Source organism: Grammomys surdaster, unplaced genomic scaffold, assembly GCF_004785775.1.
Source record: "Grammomys surdaster isolate TR1022 unplaced genomic scaffold, NIH_TR_1.0 125861, whole genome shotgun sequence".
NCBI lineage: Eukaryota > Metazoa > Chordata > Mammalia > Rodentia > Muridae > Grammomys > Grammomys surdaster.
In genome coordinates, this window is record NW_021620687.1 from 367,852 (window position 1) to 394,099 (window position 26,248).

A 26,248-nucleotide genomic window follows, 5' to 3' on the forward strand; every position below is an offset into this window, starting at 1 on the left:
AGAGAGAGAGAGAGAGAGAGAGAGAGAGAGAGAGAGAGAGAGAGAGAGAGAGAGAGAACTTTATGTGAGTATGGGTGTTTTGCTTGCATTTACCTTAGTATACCAACTGTACTCCTGGTGAGACCAAAGGAAGACTGTCAGATAATTTACCTTAGTATACCAACTGTACTCCTGGTGAGACCAAAGGAAGACTGTCAGATATCCGAAACTGGGGTGACAGATGGCTGTGAACCACCATATGGATTCTGGGAACTGAACCTGAGTGCTGTCTAAGAACAAGTGCTCTTAACCACTAAGCCATCGTTCCAGCCCAATTTTTCTTTTTAACGTGTAATTTTGGGGTGTGCTGGGCATCTAATCAGGGCTGTATGCATGCTAGGCAAGTGTTCTACCACTAAACTGCATGTCTAAGTCCCGAAAGTCCTTGATTTTTTTTAAAAAAAGTATTAACTTCGTCAAACTTTTATTAGTTGTAATAATTTGTCTACAAGTTGTTTTGTATTTGTCGTGTGTATACATAACTATACCATTCGTGACAAGAATATCTTAAAAACACTTTATTTGTATTCATGTAATTGTGTGTGTGTGCGCTGAGGTCTGCAGAGGCCAAACGCAGGTGGGATCCCTTGAAGCTGGAGTTCCAAGACATTTATAAACCTCTTGATATGGGAGCTGGGAATCGAACTCTGGACTCCTGGTCCCTCAGCAAACTGTCTGAACTGTTGAGCTAGGTCTCCAGTCCCCAGAAAAGGATAGTTTGCTTCTCCTTTTTTGTTTGTTTTTTTCAACAAGGTTTCTCTGTATAGCCCTGGCTATCCTGGAACTCACTCTGTAGACCAGGCTGGCCTCGAACTGAGAAATCTATCTGCCTCTGCCTCCCAAGTGCTGGGATTAAAGGCGTGCGCCACCACCGCCCGGCTGGATAGTTTGTTTCTATTAATCTTTAGTCCTTTCTTTTTCCTACTACCCTGGGTGAAGACCTTGAGGAGCACAATAGGCACACTGGACTCTCCAACCCTAGGATGCCCTCTAGTGTCAGACAACAAACAGCATTAGAGGTTGCTTTTCTAGTGGAAAGTAGGGAGTAGGATGATGCTTCACCACTAGTGGCGAATAGGGTGCTGCGTTTTCTCTAGCAGCATTGCAGCTGCTGCGCCTCTTAGTTGCTAAGCGACCGCGTCGCACTGAGCCCTGGGGCCAAGAGCACGTGCGGGCTCTCCGCAAGGCGGGACTACATCACCCACAATGCCGCGCGCAGCGGGCCCTGGCCGGAGAGTGGGGGAAGGGTGGCGGGGAGGCGGAGCGGAAACGGGGAGTAGAGTCCCCGGGTGCCGAGCGCGCTCTGTCCTACCTCGGTTCTGGCCCGGAGGCTGTTGCGGCGCCGCTGACGCCCGCGGCGGGCTGTGGCTGTAGCTCCAGTTTGTGAGCCCCGCGGCGGCGGTCCGCGTGATTGACGGGAAACCAGCAGGCCAGGTTAGATGGAGGAGCTAGGGGAGGCGGGAGGCGGGAGGCGGTGTCCCTGCGGCCCCGGCTTTGCTAGTTTGACAGCCTCGACCGCCGGGCCGGGCTCCGCGGTGCCCTGCGGGGATGGGCAGTCGCCGCGGCCGTGCGACATGAGATGCCTTTTAAACCTGCCAAACTCTTCTCCTGGGAGGCCGGTGAGGAGGAACTTTATCTGCTGTAGGCTCAGGCGGTGGCAATTGAATGGCCAGGCAGTCAGGATTCGAACCCCTGACGTCCTACTGTCCGCTGCTTCATTCAGGCTTAGTCAGTGGCTCCAAGCCGATTTGTTTCATCCAGCAGATGGAGATCACACATAGTTTTAAGTTGTTAGATTTATGAATAATAAACTATTACACCTTGTTCTTCATTTGATGAGAAGATGTTTTGAATGTGATTCGAAGTGTGTGGACTTTCGGTTAATCATTCGCGCTCTAGGTTGTGTGTTCACTTTATATTTTACTCCTTATATGCAGAGAATTCCTTAAGCTATTTGGCTTCTTAATTTCCGCCCCTTTAAGATGGCTGAGAATGTTCTAAGGAAATTGATGACTCTGCTTTCCTGGGGATCAGCTCTGGAGATACTGTACAAGGACTCACTCACCTCCCCCACCTCCCTAGCCTGGTCCCGTAGGAAGAAACCCTTAAAAGGAGATTAAAGGCTTTGTCCCTCAGATCCAGGTCCTCTGCAGCTTTCCCCTACGTCAACTTTCTGGACTGTTTCTCACTGGTTCAGTCTTCCCTCCCTCCCTCCCTCCCTCCCTCCCTCCCTCCCTCCCTCCCTCTCTCTCTCTCTCTCTCTCTCTCTCTCTCTCTCATTTTCTCTCTGTAGTTCTGGCTGTCCTGGAATTCACTCAGTAGACGATTCAGAGATCCTCCTGCCTCTGCCTCCCTAGTGCTGAAATTAAAGGCGTGTGCCACCATCACCCAGCACGTACTTAGCATTTCTGTTCCCAAGTTGTAGTTTTTGTTCTGGAGATGCATTGAAAGGATGCAGTAAATCTGGTCAGGAACGACTTCAACGTGTTCAAGTTTCGTCAGTTGTTTTTACCCTTGCTTTCTCAATGTTATTGACATTGGGTTTTCAAGGAAATCTTTATAAATCTTTAACCGAATTTCCTTTTCATTTAAGGTGTCTGCCCTGTGTGTACTATTTAGAGTTGAGACACTATAGTGCAATATGTGAAATAATTGAGTAAGCATTGTTTTGAATCTACAGTTGTAATGGGACAGTCAGTGGAGCTGGTGGGCCCGATGGTTGATTTGTCTGTGTAGTACCTTTAGGGAAAGGGAAGCCTTCTGATGATCGCCAGAATAGAAACAACTTATAACTGGGAATTGTGGAAGAAGGCATATGCATGTAAGCATTTCTGATTAACCTTAAAATGTGTGGCAGAAACACTCGTTTTGAAGAAAATGTTTCTTCTGGTGTCACTGAGTGCAGCAGAGAAGGGGAGAACCACAGGAGGTGGCAACCTTGGTTCTTGTCCTGTTCTGCCACCATCTGCATGACCTTAGCTTTGCATTCTCTGCAGTTCCCCTCTCCCGTGTCTACGATCGTGAACTGATCGATTCCAGGGACTCTTCTCTCTCAGACTTTCAATGCTAAGGATCTTGGAACAGCCATTTTACTATAGGGGAAAAGTATAAATTCCCTTACGAATTGATTCGTGCCCTTGTTCCCTGCCCTCATCCACCCTGATGAAAAGGGAGTCTCATGGAAGAGCTAGGACGCTGCAGAAATCACGACCCCCTACCCAGCAGCACCCGCTCGCTGTCTTGTGCTGCGTGTCTCTGTGCTGCCGCTTCTCTTCCTTCCTTCCTGGTGGTCCCGGGTACCTCTCTCCTCCTCACTCACAGCTTCTGGTCTCACTTCTCTAACCCATTTTCATTTTGCCTCTTCATGAATTCATCTACTTCAGCTGTTGTTTTCTCTCTGGCCTCTTTATGTAGAAGGCCCCTGGCAAGGGTGCCCTGTGCTAGTCCAGTCAGCTGGAAAGGGGTGTAGGGCCGCACGACACAAGTTATGATTGGCTAAGGCTCCGAGCAGCTCCGCCTGTGACTGAAATATCTGATGCTGCATAATATGTTTTAGATTAAACACTCACTATAGCACAGTGATTAAGTACTTTTCTTTTGATATAGTGCTTCCTGTTTTTAATCGCAGCCTATTTCAACATAGCTGTAGCTGGACTGGAACTCGCTATGTAGTCCAAGCTGATCTCCAATTTACAGAACTCTAACTGCGTCTGCTTCCCTCATGCTGGAGTTAAAGCCGTGCACCATCAGGCAAGGGTACTTTAGGATACTTTATCCACTTTTTTGACATCTATTTTTATGATTCTTACTGCTTCTTCTGTCTTCCCCAAGATGCCATCTGAAAATGTTACCATATCTGTGTATCACCTTCGCAGGAACTCTCGTGGAGCTTTCTTCAAGGCAGTAGATTTTATTTATTTTTTATCTTTAGTTCTTGGCAGTGTGGGTTGAACTCAGTAGCTATATACCCCGAGGCCTAAGCATCTTCAAGTTTAGACCTAATTATAGAGTTGGTGGCTGTCGCCTATGTTAATTTTTTTCCACCAGATATTTGCTTCAGGCAGTATTATGTAGAGAAAATATTTTAGGAATGGACATTTTCCCCCAGAAATTCCATTCCAGGGCCAAGTCTGGTGTGTGTGTGTGTGTGTGTGTGTGTGTCTGTGTGTGTAGGGCTTAGTTCTGCATCTTGTATTGGAGAGAGCAATGTGTACTTCTGACTGCTGGTGGATATACCATACCTTTTTTATACTCTACACATGCCTCTATGGCTGTGAAGTCCTATGGAGACAACAGGCGGGTGTGATTCTTATAGCACCTTAGGCTGAGTGCAGGCAGCTGTGCTTGTTGGCCGCCGCTGCTGCCGCTGCCTCTGTCAGATATTATTCATAACAGCACAGAACATAGCACTGAATCAAGGCGAAATGGGATTTGAATGAGAGGTTTTAAGGTAGGATTAGCCATCTGTTAATGTTTTTAACATTACAGTTGCTATTACAGTGCTTGCATAAAAAAATATATGGAAATACTTTGTGACAGGCAGTTTAAAAGGAAGGCACTTGTTTTAAAATACTTTTAAAAACTGAAACTCAGCAAGAAATCTTTATCTGTAGATTTTCATGGACATGCCTGCATGCCTGTATGGAAAAATTCTTCAAAATAAAATCTGTAGTGTGTACAGTTTTCTCTGATGATTTCTGTTTTTTTTCTTTTTCTTTCTTTCTTTTTTTTTTTTTTTGCATTGCTAATTGCAAATGATCTGTCTTGTTCCCTGCTTTTAGAGAGCAGTGGGTCCTGAGCTGAGAGTTTGGATGGTGTTGGATGGTCCTGAGTCCCTCTGTGCGCTCCTTCCTTCCTTTCTATAATTCTGGTTTAAGTATTTCATGGTTATGTGTCCTTCTTTTCTTCTAGTAATAAAGCTGGCCTAAGAGGTTTATCTTTTGGTTTGGTGCTCGGGAGAAACCACTAAAATGTTGCTTAACTATTTGGTTATTTGCATGCAGACTGCTTGGTGAGATATGTAAGAGAGCTTTGAATAGTGCGGTCTTTAAAAGCAGCCGCTCTCAACCTGGGGGTTGTGACCTCCACACGGGTACCATATCAGACATTATGATTCATAACAGTAGCAGGATTACAGCTATGAAGTAACAATAAAATAATGTTATGGTTGGGGTTCACCACAACATGAGAAGTGTATTAAAGAGTTACAGCTTTAGGAAGGTTGAGAATTGCCGCTTTAAAGGTTTTTTTTTTTGTGTGTTTTTATTTGTTTTTTGCTGTTTTAAAGTCAGGGTTTCATTGTGTACCCCTGGTTGTCCTCAAACTCCGATCTTGTTTCTGTCTCCTGAGTACCGGACTATAGGCATGCACCACTGCACCTGCTTCCTGTAAAGATTTTAGAAGTTGGAGTGGCAACAATAAACCCTGTAACAAATAGAGAAATTTAGAAAAAACTTCTGCCAGTCTTTGCTGCCTGATGTCTGTACTCCTTAGGGAACATTTTTTTTTCCCCGAGTTTGACACATTGTGCTTAAAATACCTAGTAACAGTTTTCTGTTAACATTCTTGGAATTGTTCCCTAGACTTTGTTCTGCACCTCACTTCCTCTTATCCTCCTCCTATTAGAAAATACAAATTAAGTGGTTTTGTGTTTGTAAAGATCATCACGCCAGGTCATTATTGCTCCTGTGTATTGCCAGATAAACTGACCAGCTCCTAAGAAATGGGACAGCAGGGCTTTCTTTGCCTGGGGTGTGTTGCTTTTTGTGAGGGGAAAATGTCTTTTTTTTTTTTTTTTAAATCAGAGGTGGACAGCCTACTGAGGGCCAAAATTCTGCAAATCTCCCACACCTAGTAAAACATTTATGCAAATCGTTTACTTTCCCCGTATTAGTTTATACAAAGGTAGCCCCTCCCCAACTCCCCAGAAATTGACAGCCTGGGATAGTGGACTCCTTCTTTCCTTCATTCTCTTTGCATGATTCTTTTAAAACTAGCCAATTGGAAAAGACTGTGAGATTGGACCCCAGCCAATGTGGAAAAGATACAAGCACCACCTGTGTTGGAATAAAAAAACCTGAGCTTGCTAGCCTGGTTTGGGTTCTTGGTGAATTGGTTTTCCCAAGAAGGAATTGGTTTACTAAGCTGCTTTCTTTTTATTCCTGTGTTTACTTGTGGGATATAGATATATTGTTTCTTTACTTAACTTTGGTTTGTCTAGACAAGGCCTTATTAGGGCTTGTTAGTCCTTTCCTGCTTATTTGCTTGTAGCCTGCCTTTCTACTACCCTGCTTTAAGCTCTAGGTAGACCGCACTACCAGCCCCCCACCCAGGAGCCACCCCGTGGATGAAGCTCACACACATAATTAACTTATTTTTAATATGCTTTAGCTCAATAGCCAGCCTTCCTCTGCTAGCACCCCCTTCTTTTCACTCCCAGCTCAGCACCCTGAATCTGCCCTCAACTTTAGTTACTCAGTTACCTTTAGTCCTGGCTCAGCACCCTAAATCTGTGCTCAGCTTAGTTGTGTTTCTTATCTCCCACCTGCTACCCCAGGCCCAGATGGGGTAGCAGCCAATGGCCAATCCGACCCAGATTTCACATGTCTGGTGGTTCTTTTTCCCTCTGAAGCATGGCGGATCCTTTTCTCCTCTCCTGCATCTACTAACCTGCCTGTGGGAAAACCAAGTCCCACTTCTTCCGCAGAAACTTTGGCTGCTAGCGTCTTCATTGATCGATCAAGAACCAATTGGGAAACAGGACCTTCAGCGTTCATTCTCAATCAGAGCATCAGAATCATCCCCTACATCTGCTTGCTTTAAAAAAAAAAAGATTTATTTTGCACTCGTGTGTGTATCCCCGTCCATCTGTCCATCTGCCCATGTTCATGGTGGCCAGAAATGGGCTTCAAATTTCATGTAGCTAGAGTTACAGGCTGTGAGCCATCATGGATGGCTGGGATTTGAACTCCTTTCCTCTGAAAAAAGCAGCAAGTGCTCTTAATCATTGAGCCATCTCTCCAGTTCTGCTATTTGCTTGTATTGAGAGTTAAAAAAAAAAAAAGAGCAGTTTCCTTCAAGATTCTGGTCAGATACAAATGTTAATACTTTTAGTTGGTAGGCAATTGGGACCAGATTTTGTAGTTGATAGACCAGTTGCTAACCCCTTTGACCTTAGTCCATACATCATACAGACTTCATCAGACACAGCCTCAGTTTTTGTTTATGTAGAGTAGTGCCTTTTTAATTGTCTCACATATGCTAAGGCATGGTCTTCAGGAAAACAGGAATCCTACATCCACCTTTCACATTGCCAATTTCTGACACATAGTAGGTGCTTTCATAGATGATGTGAATGAATGGATGGATAGAGGAATGAATAAACCAAGCTCCTTCACACGTTAAATGAAACTGTATGTAGCATTGTCTAGACCTTTATTTCCCTCTATTTTTTTTCTATTTTCCTTTTGGATTTTCTGCAGTTGGGAACCTTCCCATAGGAATGTTTAGAAAGTTATTTTAGACCAAAAAAAAAAAGGGGGGGGGATAATGATGGAAATGGTTGTAGCCTGTAGTTTTAAGCTCTACCTGCCTTTGCTCTGGGACATAGCTGTGCTACCAGCCCCCTCTCAGCTTCCTTTGAATCCATGGCTAAAAGACACAGACACATAGTAAATTACTGTTAATTGCTGAAAGTTCAAACTCCTTGTCTGTCCATCTTTCTATATGAAAGCATACATGTAACTCCCAGTGGATGGGAACATGTGTTCATATTGATACCAAAGTGGTTCAGTGGAGTTGGCTTTTCACCTTTATACTTGCCTAGTAAGAATGGGGATTTAGCCACTCTGGCAGTAAGAACTTGTATTCTGGTAAAGGTCACAGGCTTCTACCTCCCTCAAGCAGCAGGATTCTAATGTCACACCAAATGATCTGATTTATAACTCAGAACTTACAATGCCTTCCCTGCAAATCTTGTTGCTGCTTCATTTCATGAAGAGATCTGAGATTCTGGGCAGTGTTCTTCTCTGGTTTTGCTGGACATTGAGGACTAATCTAGTGTTCTCTAAAAAATATTGGTAGCAGCAGGCATGGTAGCACACATCTGTCATCCCAGCCCTTGTAAAGGCTGAGAGGCAAGATGATGGAGGCCATGGAAGTCCATATTACAACCCTTGTAAAGCAATGGCAACTGTAAAACCAGCCATACTGATGCTGGCTGGGAGTGTAGCTCAGTGGTAGGGAGAATGTTTGCCCGCTGTGTAGGAGTGCTCACCAACACATCATTAAAATCAAGACAGGAACAAAGATGAAGCTTGGCTCCCATCCCCATTCTCAGTTAATTGATATAGGGTATGACTTGGTACTGGCATTATAGGGAATCTTGCTAGGTGATTTTTTTTTTGTAAAATATTGCCTGAGAAAGAACAATAGAGGTGTGTACCTTTAAAGACCTAGTTACTTCTTCCTGTGTTGCTTGGAATGGCTTGTGGTTCTCAGGCTAATTCTCAGGTCTTGGGGTGCTGTATGGAACCCTCTTGAACGTTGGAACTTCCTAGCTCTTGGTCAGGTATAAGCTGGCTCCTGGACATCTTTTTAACGGGAAAGGTTCTGGGGTGTTTCTTCTTCTTCGTGGTGTCCACGCCTACTTAATTCCTGGATGTCCCTTCAGAGCTCTAGTGTAGAGTGGGATCCCAGCCTCTCATACCTTTATTATTCCCAGGACAAACCTTCCATCCCCTCCCCTCCCCTCCCCTCCCCTCCCTTTTCCTTTCCGTTTCTCATTTTAGTGTATATTAGCTGTGCAGAGCAGTAGGTTTCGTCGACACGGAAGGGAGTAGTGGAGAATACCCTTCATCATATTCACTCTGTCTAGTACACTTTCTTTGCCCTTCCTCCTTTTTTTTTCTTTTTTCAAATTGTTCCCCTTTTTGTTTCTTTCCTTTAAAGTTAACTGTCACCTGCGAGGGAGCACACGACACTTTGTGAGACTGGCCTGTTCCGCTTAGTGATGATTTCCAGTTCCATCCATTTTCCTGTAAGTGACATAAGCTTGGTTTTCTCTGTGGCTGAGTAAAACCTCTACTGTGTGCATCTAACGCATCGGCAAACACTTTGCATAATAAATATCTTCTTATTACTGTGAAGAATCATGGAGGAGACACCACCATATTTCCTTATCATTCTTGTCTGCGTCCAAACCCCTGACTCCCCATTGAGACGAGCATTTCACCCTGTTAGAGGCTGAGCATTGTCAAGACTAGAAAGACGTGAGAAAGAATGCAGTAGATCCATGTTTATCACCCTGCACAAAACTAAGGCCAAGTGGATCAAAGACCTCAACAAAGAACCAGACACACTAAATCTAATAGAAATAAAAATGGGAAACTGCCTTGAACGCATTGGTACAGGAGACAAATTCCTGAACAGAACACTTAGTTCTCAGGTGCTAGGGTCAACAATTAATAAATAGGACTTCATTGAACTGAAAAGCTTCTCTAAGGCTAAGGACACCATCAATAGGACAAAACGGCAGCCTACAGATTGGGAAAACATATTCACCAACACTACATATGACAGAGGGCTAGTATCTAAAATATATAAAAACTCAAGAAATTAGACTCCAGTAAACCAAATAACCCAATTAAAAAATGGGGTTCAGAGCTAAACAGAATTCTCAATAGAATCTCTAATAACTGAGAAACCCTTAAAGAAATGTTCAACGTCCTTAGTCATCAGGGAAATGCAAACCAAAATGACCCTGAGATTCTACCTTATACCAATCAGAATGGCCAAGATCAAAAATTCAAGTGACAGCACATGCTGACAAGGATATGGAGCAAGGGCAACACTCCTCCATTGCTGACGGGAGTGAAATCTTATACAACCACTCTGGAAATCAATTTGGCGGTTTCTCAGAAAATTGGGAATAGTTCTACCCCAGGACCTAGCTCTGCCATTCCTGGGTATGTAACCCAAAGATATTCCACCATGCCACAAGGATACTTGCTTGTTTATGTTCAAAGTAACTTTATTTGTAGTAGCCAGAAATGGGAAAAAACAAAAAACAAAAAACAACCCCAAATGTCCTTCACCTGAAGAAAATGTGATTCACTTACACAGTGGAATACTACTCAGCTATTAAAAACAACGACATCATGACATTTGCAGGCGAATGGATGGAACTAGAAAATATCATCCCGAGTGAGGTAATATAGACCCAAAAGGACATGCATGGTATTTACTCACTTATAAATGGGTATTAGCCATAAAGTGCAGGATACCCATGCTCTAATCCACAGACCCAAAGAAGCTAACAAGGAGGGCCTAAGGGAGGATGCTTGAATTTCTCTCAGAAGGAGAAATAAAATAGTCAATGGAGGTAGATGGAGAGTGGGATCTGGGGCGGGGGGGGGGGAGGAGGGGGAGGGGAGGGGGAGGGGAGGGGAAGGGGAGGAGATCGGTCGGGTATAGGGAGAGCCTGGGAGAGAGGACTCCCAGAGACTGAACCACCAACCAAAGAACATGCATGGGCTGGGCCTAGATCCTCCCCTTCTGCACATATGTAGCAGAAGTGCAGCTTGCTTTTCATGTGGATCCCCCAGTAACTGGAGTGTGTGTGTGTGTGTGTGTGTGTGTCCCTGACTCTGTCGTCTGTCTGTGGATCCAGTTCCCCTAACTGAGCTGCCTTGTCTGGCCTCAGTGGGAGAGGATGTGCCTAGTCCTGCAGTGACTTGATGTGCCAGGGTAGGTTGGCACTCAGGGGTGCCTACCCCTCTTCAGAGGAGAAGGGAAGAGGCATGGAGGGAGGGGCTTTGTGAGGGGGATACTGGGGGGAGCGGGGGAGGGGGGGTGCTGCAAACGGGATGTAAAGTAGATAAATAAATTAACGGGGGAAAAAAAGATTAGAAATAACTCCTGATCAAGAAAATAGAATCTGTGGCCTGGGTAGAGACCTAACCTTCCAACTGGGCGTGGTCAAGGAGCCTAGGAAGCCATGCTTACTTTAAGGCATGGTAGAGATAGGTGCAGTAATTAGTCCTTCAGTGTGACATGTACCTTTCCTTCCCAAGCTCCACTCTGGAGCATCAGCTCACCAGGCCACAGCTTCCTGAGCCTGCTGGCTGTTCTGAGTCAGTCAGAAAGCTCTCACTTCTCATTTTTGTTCTCTTCTTTTTTTTCAGCGTGCTTTCCTTAATACTTTGAATTTCCTGTTATTTTGTGCTTTCGTACGCTCCTCAAACTCCCCCCCCCCCAGCCTTAGTCATACTGCTGCTTGTCCGTTATATGTCTAACTTTCGTGCTGGCTCAGATAAATCTGTTGAGATTTACAGTTTGCCTGCCCTTGGGGTTTCCGGTTAAATGCTAATAAAAATGTCCTTGACTTTCCTCTGGGTCCATTTTTAAAATCTCTTGTTCATAAGATTAAGAGCCCTGAGAGGAGACTTGGGTTTTCCTGTATCAGTACTGAGCAGGTTCTCTGTAGAATCCATGCTGGACTGCTCTTGCCTTTATGAAGGTCTCTGACCAACGGTGAAGTCAGATCTTATATTTAGACATCTGGGGTTGAGTAACTTATTGAGAGTTGTTGTTTTGTTTGTTTGTTTGTTTTTCTTTTTAAATTGGGAAACAGTAAAAGATTTCTCAGTGTGCAGCAGCCGGATGTGAATTTAAAACCAAATGCATATTGAGCCCAAGATGTTGGTGGCTGTGTGTATCCCATGCTGTACCACGTGGCTTCGCTGTGGCCTTGGTTCTGAGCGCACAGCATGCACTGCGCTTGTCCTCATGCTGGCTTAAACACAGGGCTGGCAGTCCAGCCCCTTGCGTGTTATACATAGCTGTGCTTGCATCGTACACACAGCTTTGCTGCCCATATGGTTTACCTATGGCAAACAGCAGCTTTGCTGCTTTCCTGCTGCCGGGTCCTCAGCACACAGTGTATGGTTGGATGTGCTTTCTCTTCCCTCTCCTCTCTCTTTCTTAGCCGCCATTTAACTCTTCATCTGCCAGAAACACCTGGCTGGCCTTGTTCTCAGTTCTCCAGTGATGTCACGTTTCTGGCTTGGCAGTCATGCCGACTTGTCTTTTGAACTAACTGGAGAGTCCCAGTGCTCTTTTCATAGGGACACACAGCTTAATCTGCATCTCTGTTATAAATATGTGAGGCAGTGGATCTGTGTGAGTTTGAGGCCAGCTTTGATGTATGCAGTGAGTCCCAGGCCATCCAGGATGCATAGTGAGAGCTTGTCTCAAATAAAACAAAAAAATCGAAAGCATCTCTTCTAGAAAGCACATTTCTAGGGAATCCAGGGCATCCTTTGTGCAGAACTTAGTATGTGCTGAATGAAAGTTATAAAGCTTCGAAGTCTTTGGGTTGATTTGTCTTGCTGTGTAGCTAAGACTGATGACACTCCCATGCAGCCTAGGCTGACCTAGAGCTGACACGCTCTGTCTTTGCCTCCCATGTGCTGGGATTGCCCATGTGCCCCTGCACCGGGCTCGATACCTTTATATTACTGTATCGTATTCACCTGTAGTTGTAGATTCCAAGTAGGTTATACTTGGTTTTGTTATTCCCTTGTAGACAGATCAGTTTGCACTGCAGAAATGTAATCATCCCTAAAGTCTATTTTTAGTAAGCCATGAAGTAGTCATGGGAAATGCACTATAGATTTTTACTTCGATATTAACCCCCCTCTGGGTGATGAAACCGGAGCTTTATTTCCTGAGCATTTAGGCGGTTTATAAACACTAATGCTTGTGTTCTAACTCTTTCCAAGTTTTGTGATTTTTTAACCTTTGACCTGATTACTCTCCATTCTAGGGCGGACGCTTCCCAGGGTTAGTGCAGTGTCATTAGTAATCTCACCTAGCGGCACATTCAAATGTCAGCACACATTTTATCACGGGCATTCTTGCTAGCTAGGCATTTTGATTTTCTGTATTTGCTTTTCATCATTTCTGACTTTTATTTTGACACTCCTGTTTGCGCTTCCTTTAGGAATCGCCTTTGTGTTGGTGTTGGTGGCCGTGTTTGAACAGACAGAACTTAGAATCTTGTATTGTCTGTCAACCTTATCAATGGCTTTAGTGACAGATGAGAAGTCATTCAAAATTTTATGACTATGGTGGCACATTTTTCAGCTATTAACAAATTTATATTTATCTCTAGCTTAATTTTGAAAAGATATGAAAAGGAACTGATAGATGACAGAGAAAGCTGTCAGGGAGGGTGACAGTAGCAAATCAGAAGGCTGGCAGTGTCCTCGTTTATCCTGGTGCTGGTGCAGGTGGCACTGACCCTTTGCCCTTCATTTACAGTTGTGTGAGAGCAGACGCAGCCCTGCTGAAGATGGACAGACCGCAGTAGACAGTGGCTCCTCCCCTTTCCTCTCAAAAGACTTGATCACTTGGTGTCTCGCTTCCAGTTACTGCTCCACGATCGAGTCTGTTGGCTTTCTTTATCAGACATGTTCCGAACAATCTCAAGAAAAAACATGTCGCAGAAACTGAGCTTCCTGTTGCTGGTGTTCGGACTCATCTGGGGACTGATGCTGCTTCACTACACTTTGCAGCAGCCGCGGCGGCAGAGCAGCGTCAAGCTTCGTGAGCAGATCCTTGACTTAAGCAAGAGATACGTGAAGGCTCTGGCGGAGGAGAGCCGGAGCACGGCGGATGCGGACAGCGGCGCCTCCATGGCGGGCTATGGTAAGACCCACGCGATGTCTCCTGTCGTCTTCTCAGCTCATCCCTGTGTAAATACACGCACAGGAATTGACCTCAGCAGCCATGTGTGCTCCTTATAAATTGATTTTAAAAAAATTACAGGTGCCGGGCATTGGTGGCGCACGCCTTTAATCCCAGCACTTGGGAGGCAGAGGCAGGAGGATTTCTGAGTTCGAGGCCAGCCTGGTCTACCGAGTGAGTTCCAGGACAGCCAAAGCTGCATAGAGAAAGCCTGTCTCGAAAAACAAAACAAAACAAAACAAAACAAAACAAAAATTACAGGTGAATATTTTCAAATGGAAAGTAGAAACATAGTACTTATATATTCCTCACCCAGATTTAAGTTATTAATATTTACACAAAATTCATTATAGTTTAAGTACATTATAGAAATTGTGATATTCATCTCTTCAAAATATGTACGTGTAAGGTATATTACATGCATTTAAAAATCAATATGTAACAGTATTACTGTTTTATATATATGTATGTTTTTGTTTTTGAGACAGGGTTTCTCTGTATAGCCCGGGCTGTCCTGGAACTCACTCTGTAGACCAGGCTGGCCTCAAACTCAGAAATCCACCTGCTTCTGCCTCCCAAGTACTGGGATTAAAGGCATGTACCACCACTGCCCGGCTATATATATATGTATATATTTAGATTTTTTTTGACTTCTCAATATAAAACATCAAATAGAACATCAAATAGACAACATCTATTAAGTCCTAAGAAACAGGATTTACCTGTAGTTCGAGCATTGCTTACTGCCACTCTCCCTTTCATAGCTTAGGTTCCTACTGTTTTAAGTTTTCTGTTGTTGTTTTGTGAGACAGGGTGTCTGTATGTAGTTCTGGCTGCTCTGAAACTCACCACATAGACCAAGCTGTCCTTGAACTCACAGAGATCCACTTGCCTCCGCTGTCCCAGTGCTGGGATTAAAGGCATGGACCACCACATCTGGCTCGTTTGAAGTTCTTTATGTGTGCCAATCTCTTCCTTTTAGATGAGATGGGAAGTTAGGAAGTCTGAATGAAGCCTGCTCATTCAGTGCTGGGAGTCCAATCCAGGGCCTTCACATCGTGCTAGGCTAGCACACTGTCTTAGGGTGTCATTGCTGTGACGAGACAGCATGATTATGGCAACTCTTACAAAGGACAATTAATTGGGGCTGGTCTACAGTTTCAGAGGTTTAGTCCATTATCATCATGGCAGGAAGCATGGCAGCATGCAGGCAGACATGGTGCTGGAGAAAGAACTGAGAGCCCTACATCTTGATCTGCAGGCAGCAGGAGACTGAGAAGCACTGGTCAGACTTGAGCTAATAAGATCTCAAAGCCCATCCCCACAATGACACACTTCCTCCAACAAGGCCACACCCATTCCATCAAGGCCACACCTCCTAGTAGTGCCACTCTCTATGGGCCACACATTCCCTCGCATTAGTCCTTAGGGGCATTCCTGTTCAAACCACCACACATTCTAACCCAAGCTATAACCCTAGCTGTTTTATTTAATTAATTTTTTATTTTGAGGCAGAGTCTCATGTTTCCCAGGTTGGCCTTGAATTTACCTTGTAGTTGAATATGGCTTTGAACTTCTGATCTTCCTTTATCTCACTGGTACTGAATTATGGGCTGTGCCTTGACTCTTGGTTTATGTGTTGTCAGACTTAGGGTTCTGTGCATACTAGGTGAGCAATTTACTGATAGAGCTGTGTGCCCGATGCTGTTTGTTTGGGAGACAGGTTCTTGCTTTGTAAATTAGGCTGACCTCAGGCTTCTGTGGGGAGCTTGTTGGTTGAGTGTTGGTTTGCTTTTGTTCAAGTCGCCTTTGTCTTTCAGCAGAGGTGTTTGTAATGCCTCCTGAGGAAAGGCCGGACTCACAGCTTTGTCACAATGTGTCTCAAGGGCTGTGAGTTCAAGAGTGCAGTAGCATGCCATCCCAAGGCTGCTCTGACATCCTTTCTGCCTTTTTCTTCTGTAGTATTTCCTGAGCCTTGGAGGAGGAGATACAGATGCCCCATTTTTGGTTTCCATGTTAGAAAGAAAAGGCCAAGCATAGTGGAGCGTTACCTGTAATCCCAGCATTAGGGGGATCCCTGGGGCCTGATGGCCAGCTAGTCTAACTGGATCGGCAAATTCTAGCTAGGTACAGTGTGAGACTCTGTGTCAAAAATAAGTGACAGCTGAGGCTAAGTGGCTGTTGTGCTAAGCTATGATCTGAGCATCTGTATCTGCCCCCATTCCTGTCCCTTTGGTCTTTTGAGACAAGGTTTTGCTTTGTAGTGCGGTGTCTTAGTTAGGGTTTCTATTGCTGCAACAAAACACAGTAACAAAAGCAAGTTGGGGAGGAAAGGGTTTATTTGGAATTGTAGGTTGCTGTGAGCTGCCTGATACGAGTGCTGGAGACTGAACTCAAGGTCCTTTGGAAGGTCAATGGCGCTCCTCACCACGGCCGTCTCTGCAGCCCCCTGGTTCTCCTCAGTGTTTCTTTGATTGTCCACCATTGTCCACCATTTCTTTCTGAAAATTTAACAATTTCACAAAAAATCGTGAACTTGCCATTTAATTATAATGTAATTCGCTGGTATTCATAGAGGTGTGTGTATGTCTCACACTTTTTCTGAGAGCACAGCTACTGTCAGCTTTATCAGCTGGGGTTAGATGATTTTCCTGGGGATCACAGACCAGGGGTGGAGCTGACATTTTTGGTCAGGATCAACAAAAAAATAGCAGTATCAGTTGCCATGATTGAGTCCCTAATGTCTGTGCAAAGCCTATGAGAAACATGAAGGGCAAGTCCCAAGGGAAGGAGCCTGTTTTTTTTTTTTTTTCCTCTAGCTAGGAAAAATGTACTAAATCCTCTCCACTGTCCACAGAGGTTAAGAGTCTTTCTGCAAGAACTAGATCCAGGCCTGCAGCCCTGGCCAGGTCTCCTGAGTGTGCAGTATTAGCAATAGACACAGTGTATCTTTCCACAAGGTTAGAATTCATGTAGTGATAGTAAATTCACAAGTTTTATTGACTGCAGTTTTCCAGATGGTTCCAGCTATCCTGACAGTGAAGCCGTGAGATCATTTATTCCAATCTTAATTACTAATAATGCTCAGATCACAGAGTTTATTATTGTGTGCATGTGTATTGTATGGCTGTGTGTCTCATCATGTTCCTGAGTGTGTGTGTGTGTGTATGCGCGCACATGCATGCAAGTCAGAAACAAGGTTTAGGAGTCAGTTCTCTCTTACTGTGGGTGCTGGGGATTGAAGTCATGTTCTCAGGCTTTTACAGCAGGAGTTTTACCCACAAGCCACCTGGCCTGCCCTCAGACCACACATCTCCCTTCACAATTGTGTGTAGGTTTCAGGAACTCAGGTCCTTGAATAGGAAACACACACACACAGACACACACAGACACACACAGACATAGCCAGACAGACACACACATATATACATATGCGCACATACACAGATACACACTCACCAGTTTTTCTTAAAATGCTTTGACTAACTCAGTGACTGGACACTCCTAATCCTTCTGCTACCCCAGGCCCACCTGGGGAAGTGGCCAGAGGCCACTTACCAGAAAACTCACATGGTAGGTTTTCTCCTGCTGCAACTGTGGTCCCTTCTTCCTCTGGAGTCTTCCTCTGATTCTCTCTCTGCTTCTTGCCTACTCAGCCCTCAGTGGTCCCGCCCCATGCTCAGTCATTGGCTGCTGGCATTTTATTGGTAGATCAAAACCCAATTGGTGGCAATGGCCTTCAGCATCAATAAACAGAGATTCCTGATCAAAGGGTTAACCCACCCTCTATATCTATCCTCTCTTGATACAGTGCGGATGGTTGTACCACAGGTAGGTGGGCTGTTGTCACGGCCTCAGTGTTAGTTGGCTCTCTCTTTACTGCACCCAGGTGAGGATGTTGTGTCCTTCGTGGGTCTGGTGTTTACCTTCTTGCTCATATGGCGCAGTTGCTTCATGGTTAGTGCTGGCCAGGTTTGCATGGCAGTCTGCATACAAACAAGAATGCAAAGTCAAATGCCTCTGTGTTTGTCCTTGGCATTGGAGCCAGAGGCTGCTGCTGGAGTAGCATGGAGGCCTGTAGGCTGAGCCCAAAAGAATAACTTAGGTCAGGGCGGGTCATTGCCCTGTGCTCCCCACCCCTGCTCCCCACTGGAGCGTCAGGGTCTGGCTTGTGTGGGGGTCAGTTGCTTATGGGGCTCTCCTTGCCTGCCTTCACTAGTTCCTCACCTGCCTGGTCCACCCTTCTTACACCCTACTCAGAAACTCAGCATAGAGTCCCAAGAGGGGGCTCACTGGTAAGAGTGTTGCCTTCTCTTCCCAAGAACCCAGAAGCACCCACATGGAGATCACAGCTGTCTTTAACTCTAGCATGGAACCCACCACCCTCTCTGGCTTCTGGGCACCAGGCAGATACATGGTGCACAGGCATACACGCAGATCAAGTACCTATACACATACAATAAATATGTATGTTAGCAGTACGAAACAGTCTCAATGTGCTCCTTACAGAGGGACTGGTGTTTGGAGCCAGACTTTAAATCTGAAGCACTGCTCTGAGAAGTGGGGAACCCAGGTATGCTCGCAACCCTGCTGCTGTGGGTGTGGCCCTAGGAGTGAGTGTGATTAGGCTCTCCCCGTGTGGGCTCCGAGTATCTCCTCTGTAGCACGTTTTCTTTCAGATATCTGATCATTGTTTAGTTCTTTCCCTCAAACTGTAAAGACATAAGTATTAAGTCTTTATTGCCATTTAATCTCATTGACTCCCGTTTTCCCCCGTAGCTGATCTGAAGAGAACAATCGCGGTCCTCTTAGACGACATTTTGCAGCGCTTGGTGAAGCTGGAGAGCAAGGTCGACTACATCGTTGTGAACGGTTCAGCCGCCAACACTACCAATGGCACCAACGGGAATCTGCTGCCCGTAACGACCAACAAAAGGACGAGTGTTTCGGGCAGCGTCAGATAGCAATGAAGGCCACCTTGCATGGCTACACCACTGTGGATTACGTCCACCGCAGGACTCCTCTTCAACTGCTGCCTAGGACAGAGTCATACTTGACAATAAAAGCTCTCCACATTCCCACGGAGCTCGCTGGATTCATAGGACGCTAATTCTGTATATATAATCGCAGGCATTTTTAGTTTGCTTTGACACAAAGCTCTTTAATGCTGTTCTGTACCCTTAACAGGAATTCGGTAACAAGGTTGAGATGGTAAGCAGAGAGGTCACCTCTGTACAGAGATCAAGAAACAAAAGCACCAGAAAGACATGGAGTCCTGTCTATAAATACTTATTTAAGTATATAACATGTTTGTCAGATAAGTGGACAGTAACGTTCCATTCAGTCTGTCACCTGCCCTCGGCAGTATCCCTGTGAGTAGAAAATGCGCTGGCTTCCAGAACTATATTTTGTTACTCAAATTATGAGCAGAGAAAGGAAGTGTCATGTCGAGAATCATGTTTTGAAGTGGACCCAAAGAGTGTTTTCATTTGCACTATCCTTCAAAATAACTGGAGGTTAATTGTATATTTTTAAAAATAGCGTTTTTAAGAGGATAATTTTGAAATGGGTAGCAGCCACTGTTGGTGGCTAACCATCGGGGACAGTTTAATAGAGGTGAGAGTCATAGCCAATCTCATACTTTAAAATTTCTTACGTATATTCTGCAGAATAATACATATTTTTATGATGAAATGAAAAATAAAATATGTGTAATTTTTCACAATCACAGTTGTCGATTTGAAAGTAAACCTCGGTGTCATATGCCTATAGCCGTGGAACTTAGGAGGCTGGGACAGGAGAGTTGTAAGCTCAGTGCCAGCCTGGGCAACAGAGCAGACCCTATGTAAAAACCATTGACCGTTTCTCCTATGAGGAAAGTACATCATTTCCATATTTTGGTAAGTGTTGCTTTGGTTATTTCAGTGGAGGAAGGAAAGGACTTGATGACTTTAGCCAGATGTATATAATAAATGTTATTTGTGCTGCACAAAACTGCTTGGAAAATTAATGTGAGTTGATGTTATTTAAGAGTAGCCTGTGTTAGGAGACGTCAGATTAGCTATTCATTTTATATAATGACCACTTTACAAAATTAAGAACATTAAAATATAAATTATGAAGATTGTTTATCTCTTTAGAGAAACAGCTACTGTATACAGCACAAGAAATCTTGACTTGGTTAATTCTAGTATAGAGTAAAACGTCTTTATTTAAATAGCCTTTGTAGCAAATCCAATTGCTATATAGTATTCTATATTTCGTAGTATTTATTCTATATAATAACTGCTTATGTGCAGCTAGCCTCTAGATTTAGACTAAATTGAGTTTAGTTTTTGATATTTTTCATTTATTATAATGCTCCCACAAAAGTAGCAGCGATTATAATATTTTGTTAAAATAAGTATAAGAAATATATTGTTTCATGAAAGATAACTTTCTGAAATGTCTTCCCTGTACCTTTATGTGAAGAAATGATGTCCCATTGCCAGTAGATTCTGCAGTACCGTTCAGTCTCTGCTGAGTCCTGAGTATCTCTGATTTCATTGCTTTCAGGGATGAAATAAAATATATTGTTTGTATTCACAATTGTCATTTTTGTTTTGTTTTGGTTTTGGTTTTCAGGATGGGTTTTTCTGTGTAACAGTCTTTGCTATCGTGGAACTCAAAGAGATCTGCCTGCCTCTGCCTCCCGAGCGCTAGAATTAAAGGCCTGGACCACCCGGCCTGGCTTGTTACATGGTTTTAAAAACAGCAGTCATGCATTTAATAGATGGCAAGTGATTTGTTCCTTTCTTAAAGTGCTGGGTGTGGAATCCAGGGCTTTACACATGAAAAGTAGTTCTCTATCACTGAGGCTTGTTCACAGCCTGTAATGGTAAGACTAAAAATAATATTAACACAAATTTGTGTTTGATTTCAAATCCAACAATCTTTTACAAATATATATATATATTAGCAAGAAAACCCAAGAGGCTGGGAATGTGACCACTTGGTAGTGTGATTGCCTGGCATGCTTGAAACCCTGGTTCCAACCCCAGCACTTAAACCAATGTGGTGAGGCATACCTGTAATGCCGGAATGAATGAGTCTTAAGAACTTTGCTTAGGTGATGGTAAGGGTCATAAGTTAAAAAACAATATAAATCATTTTGTTTTAATCATTGCAAAATGAGAAGAAAACCTGAAATTTTTCTTACCAGGGCTAACTACTACTGACATTTTTGGTATATAAATGGGACCTCTGGGCTGGCATTGTGGTTCAGTGGTAGAATTTACTTCGGATGTGCAGCTGTGTCGCTAGCACCAGCCCATCGCTCAGCCCGTCATCTTTGTCCGCGTTCTCTGTTGGTTTCCCTTTCCCCTTGGTGCTGGCTAGAGTTCTCTGACAGGAAGGAGCCTGGTTGAGAAAAATGCCTCCGTGAGATCCAGCTGTAAGGCATTTTCTTAATTACTGATCAATGAAGGGAGGTCCCATCCCATTGTGGGTGGTGCCATCCCTGGACTGGTGGTCCTGGGTTCTATAAGAAAGCAGGCTGAGCAAGCCATGGAGAAGAAGCCCTCCATAGCCTCTGCATCAGCCTCTGCCTCCAGGTTCCTGCTGAGATCATGACCAAAAAGCAGTTTGGGGAGGAAATGGTTTATTTATAGAAATCTTACACTTCTATATTGCTGATCATCATCTAAGGAAATCCGGACAAGAACTTAAACACGGCAGGAACCTGGAGGCAGGAGCTGATGCAGAGGCCACGGAGGGATACCGTGTCTCCAATGTATGTGTATTGTGTTTATGTATGTTTGTGTGTGCATGTTCATGTGTGTGCACAGCACAGCACAGCACAACCTCAGGAATCATTCCTTAAGTGTTGTCCAGGACTCTACAACTCTCCCTTGCTTCTCTGGCTGCTGTAAACAAAAGGACTGTCAATCAAATGGTCAGCTGGATTACCTGTATACCAATGCCAGCCTTTGAACATTTAACTGATAACCTGAGAAAGAACTATACAATGATACCATTTTATAGGTATGTTAGTCAAACTGTACTGTGTACTCTCCAGCATCTCAAGTGACAGTGAGGTACCAGATATTTTGTTTATCATAAACCTCACTGAGGGCTGGAGAGATGGCTCAGCGGTTAAGAGCAGTGACTGCTCTTGCAGAGGTCCTGAGTTCAAATCCCAGCAACCACATGGTGGCTCACAACCATCCTTAATGAGATTGGATGCCCTCTTCTGGTGTGTCTGAAGACAGCTACAGTGTACTCATCAATAAAATAAATAAATAAATCTTTAAAAAAAAAAAACCTCACTGAACTGTAGATGACTGAAGTCATTTCCACATAGGTCAGAGGGGGTCCCACAGAGGGACTGTTGTGTGACTGGTGCACATATAAGCTATCAAGGTTTTCTGTTACTTATATAATCACAAAGATTCATTTGCCATGAGATTGCCGCTCAGCTTACTGGGTAAGTCAGAGGGTAGACATCTTCCTCCCCTGGATGTCGGCAACTTTCATTGATGTCTCAGTTACTAGTGTTTCTATTGCTGTGATAAAACACCATGACCAAGGCAACTTAAGGAAGGGTCTGCTTGAACTTACGATTCCAGAGGAATAAGAATCTATCATAGCAAGGAACATAGTAGGCACGATAGCTGGCGTAGTAGCTGAGAGCTCACATAACTACAAAAGGCTATTCTATATGATGTGATTATTTTGAAATCTCAAAGTCTACCTCCAGTGACACACTTCCAGCAGCAAGGCTGTACCTCCTGATTCTTCCCAAATAACCAACTGGGAAGCAAATAGTCAAATGCCTGAGATTTATGGATGGCATCACATTCAAACCACCACAACTGTCAGTTTGACTGGCTTTAAAAATCACTAGGGATTCATCCCGCTGGGTATAATTATGAGGGTGCCTCCAGAACAGATTGAGGAGGTAAGAACCACCTGAATGTGTGGCACCATTCCATGGCCTGCGGAGTCGTAGAGTGAATACAAAGGGGAAAGGAGCTGAACACCGGCATTCCTTTCCCTCCACTTCCTGACTGCACACACTATGTGAGCAGCTGCCTCGGTTCCTACTGCGTGAACTGTACTCTAACACTGTGAGTCAAAAGGAACCCATCCTCCCTCAAGCTCTGTCAGCTGTTTTGCTCCAGTAACAAGAAAGGTAACTGTTGCATCTGGTTTTGCAACATTAGGCACAAAATGAAAGACTTCTCTGTGGGGATGTCTTTTCTTTGATACTGTGGGTTAAGCGGGTGACATGAAGAAAGAAGAGGAGCAGTGACATCTGGCATTTGGCATCTGGTACTCTGAGCCCTCAAAGCCAAGCTGAGGCTAGTGGATAACCAAAACTGAGATGGAACTGCAAGGTCAGGGGCAGTGGTGGCAGCAGCAATAGAGAGTGGTGAGTAGCAGCAAGCTTGCTGGCAGCTAGAGCAGCGACAGGCAGGTGAGCAATCCTAGGGAGTGGTGGGGCAGGATAGGGTACAGTGGAAGTCATGAAAGCATGGAGACCTGAGATAGAAGTAGGGTAGAAGGCTGTGAAGAGCCAGAGGAGAGAACCCACAGGCTTTGCTTGCTGAGAGAACTGTCAAGCCTTTAGGACCAAGGGTCTCAGATTCTTCAGACCAAGAGTTACAATGTTGGCTACTGCTTAAGGAATCTGAATTTAAGAGTTCTGGAATCCTAGGCTTGCGTGGCTAAGTAGATTACACTGACTACCTAGAAGAGAGACACCGACTGCTGCTCCCTGCTGCATGGATACAGAAGCTGCCAAACACTGCCATAAAGTAGCTGCTTTGCCCACCAGACTCCTATGGAGAGCAATAGGACTCCAGTCAGTTAGTGAGTGGTATCATGAGCAGAGGCTAGATGGATTTTTGCAGAGTAAGGAAGAAGATGGAGATATTTATACAATGCCTAATGCATACTGAGTTAGTGAGTCAGGAGGGTTAAATGTCTCAGGAGGAGTTGGTAATTATATAGCCTTTTCAAGTCGTTTTTATTTAGGGTGGAAGTATGGGGTTAGCTCAAGACTGAACCCAGATATGCCAAGGACATGCAATTTTGTAACTTTTGGCATTAAATAATTCAATAGTAGAGGACATATCAGGGAGTTAAGCTGTAAAGAGTTTTTTTAAATGTTTGTTGCTTTTTAAATTTGATCAGTAGTACCAGTATCTTTTAAATCTCTGTTCAGAAGGATTTAGGACCTCAACTCACTAAGTCCTTAGCAGGTCAAATGTATCTTCATATTCCTTTTGCGTGTAGGTTAGCAACGTCTTTAAAAACCAGTCTTTAGGAGGCCGAAGAGATGGTTCAAGAGTTAAGAGCACTTGCTGCTCTTCTAGAAGACCTGGGATGGATTCCCAGCACCCACATGGCAGCTCACAACTGTTCATAACTCCAGTGTCAGCAGATCCAATTCCCTCTTCTGGCCTCTGTGGGCTCTGTACACACACGATGCACAGACAGACATACAGGCAAGACACCCATCCACAACAATATTGCAATTGAAAAAAAAACCACTTAAAATTCTTTTTGGTGTTTAATTTATCTGCTTCTTTTTCTTCATTGTCATAGTTTGCTTTTCTGTTGCTATGATAAAACAATGACCAAAGGGGTTCATTTGACTTCTATTTCTGCATTACAATTATTGATGGCTGGAGAGTTGCCTCAGTGGTTTAGAGCACTTAATATTCTTATAAAGGACCTGGCCTGGGTTTGATTCCTAGCATCACATGGAGGCTTACCATGTCCTCCAGCACAGGTATGTATGTGGTATACAGACATACATGCAGGCGAAACTCTCATAGACACAGAGTAAGACAAATCTTTAAAAACAAAAACAATTCACCATTCACAGCAGACAGGGCAGGAGCTGAAGCAGAGCATATGGAGGAGTGCTGCTTCCTGGCTTGCTCCCCATAGCTTGCTCAGACTGCTTTCTTATGGAACCCAGGACCATCAGCCCACGGGGTGGTACCACCCACAGTCATTGGGCCCTTCCACATCAATCATTAACCAATAAAAAAAAATGCCCTAGAGACTTGGCTACAGGCTAATCTGAGGAAAGCATTTTCTCAATTGAGGCTGTATAAATGCTCGGCTGTGAGGAGGGCTGGTGGTTGTTGGTCATTGGGGGTGGGGTGGGGTGGTGATTGTGTTTTGCTGGTAGATGTGCTCAAAGATGAAACAGGAAGAAAGAAATCAGATTCCAGAGCTCTCTAATTCTCTCTCCCCCCTCTATCCTTTTTTTCTCCTATCTGGCGATAGGAGCAGAAGTGAGGGAAAGAAGGACCCGCAAAGCAGTAGATTGTAGTAACAGGGAGTGGTATGTTGGGTTTTTATGATTGTCATAAAAACAATCACAAATTTAATGGGTGAAAACAAATTATTCCCGTATGGTTCTGGGGTTCAGAAATCTGAAATCAGTTATCTTGGCTGAGATCAAGATGTTGGCAGGACCTGCTCCCTCTGGAGGCCCCAGGTGGAAGAATGCATTCCTGGCCTGCTGTCCCTGCCTCCTCTCCCCTTAAGACTCCATTCCTTGCATTTTCTGGCTCACAGCCTCCTTTCCATTCTCAAGCCAGCAATGCAGTCTGTTGGATTCCCCTGCCTCCTTCCTGCCTCCCCAGCAAGCCTTCTTCTTAGTTACACTCAGTGTCCTCTGGATATCGGGACAATCTCCCCAGGTTCTTACACCACAAAGTCTCTTTGACATCTGTTGTAACATGCACAGATTCCAGTGAGTTTGGGCTTGTTTATTCAGCCAACTACCAGAGGCAAATGGAGTTCCTATTTTGTCATCTAGGCTGAAAGTGGGACTCTTCTTTTCAAATATAGATATATTTTTAAATGTGAACTTGGATGATGTGTGTCAGTAGTAGAGTATGTACCTAGCATGTGCTAGGCCATGTCTCAGACAAGTCCTCTCTTTCTCTCTCTCTCTCTCTCTCTCTCTCTCTCTCTCTCTCTCTCTCTCTCTCCTTCTCTCTCTCTCTCTCTCTTTTCCCAAAATGAGAATTTCTCTGTGTAACCCTGGCTGTCCTGGAACTTGCTCTGTAGACCAGGCTGATCTGGAGCTCACAGAGATCCATCTTCTCTCTTTTTAAAAAATAATAACAAATGGTCTCTGAAAAAAAAAATCCTTTGATAGCCCATTTCTCTGCTGGTGAAATAAGCCAGTTCAAGCCAGAATTGTTAGAATTAAAGACAGGCTTATTGGGAAGCTTCTCTTGGGCTGGGCTGGCATGTTCACTGGCCCCAAAGACTGAGGCCAGAGAAGTCACCATGGGGTGGGGGGAGTACAGGAGAAGAGAAAGGAGAAAGCGCACTAGCAGAGAGAGAAGGGAAGGAGAAGAAACAGAGAAAGAGAAAGAGAAGGAGAGGGGGGAGGGGAGGGAGAGGGAGAGAGGGAGAGGGAGAGAGGGAGAGAGGGAGAGGGAGAGAG

General features: G+C 44.4%; 1 protein-coding gene across 2 annotated transcripts; it reads left to right on the forward strand.

The window, feature by feature from the left end:
• The first annotated feature begins 1,361 nt into the window (after window positions 1-1,361).
• On the forward strand, window positions 1,362-20,378 carry Ccdc126 (coiled-coil domain containing 126). 2 transcript variants are annotated; one of them, XM_028790064.1, is made up of 4 exons: window positions 1,384-1,473; window positions 8,989-9,076; window positions 13,363-13,749; window positions 18,568-20,378. In XM_028790064.1, the coding sequence occupies exons 3-4, from the start codon at window positions 13,512-13,514 to the stop codon at window positions 18,750-18,752; spliced, it is 423 nt and encodes a 140-aa protein (XP_028645897.1). In that variant the 5' UTR covers window positions 1,384-1,473; window positions 8,989-9,076; window positions 13,363-13,511; the 3' UTR covers window positions 18,753-20,378. The 2 variants fall into 2 exon arrangements, with proteins under 2 accessions (XP_028645898.1, XP_028645897.1); XM_028790065.1 differs by lacking the exon at window positions 8,989-9,076 and having other exon boundaries at window positions 1,362-1,473.
• Window positions 20,379-26,248: the final 5,870 nt, after the last annotated feature.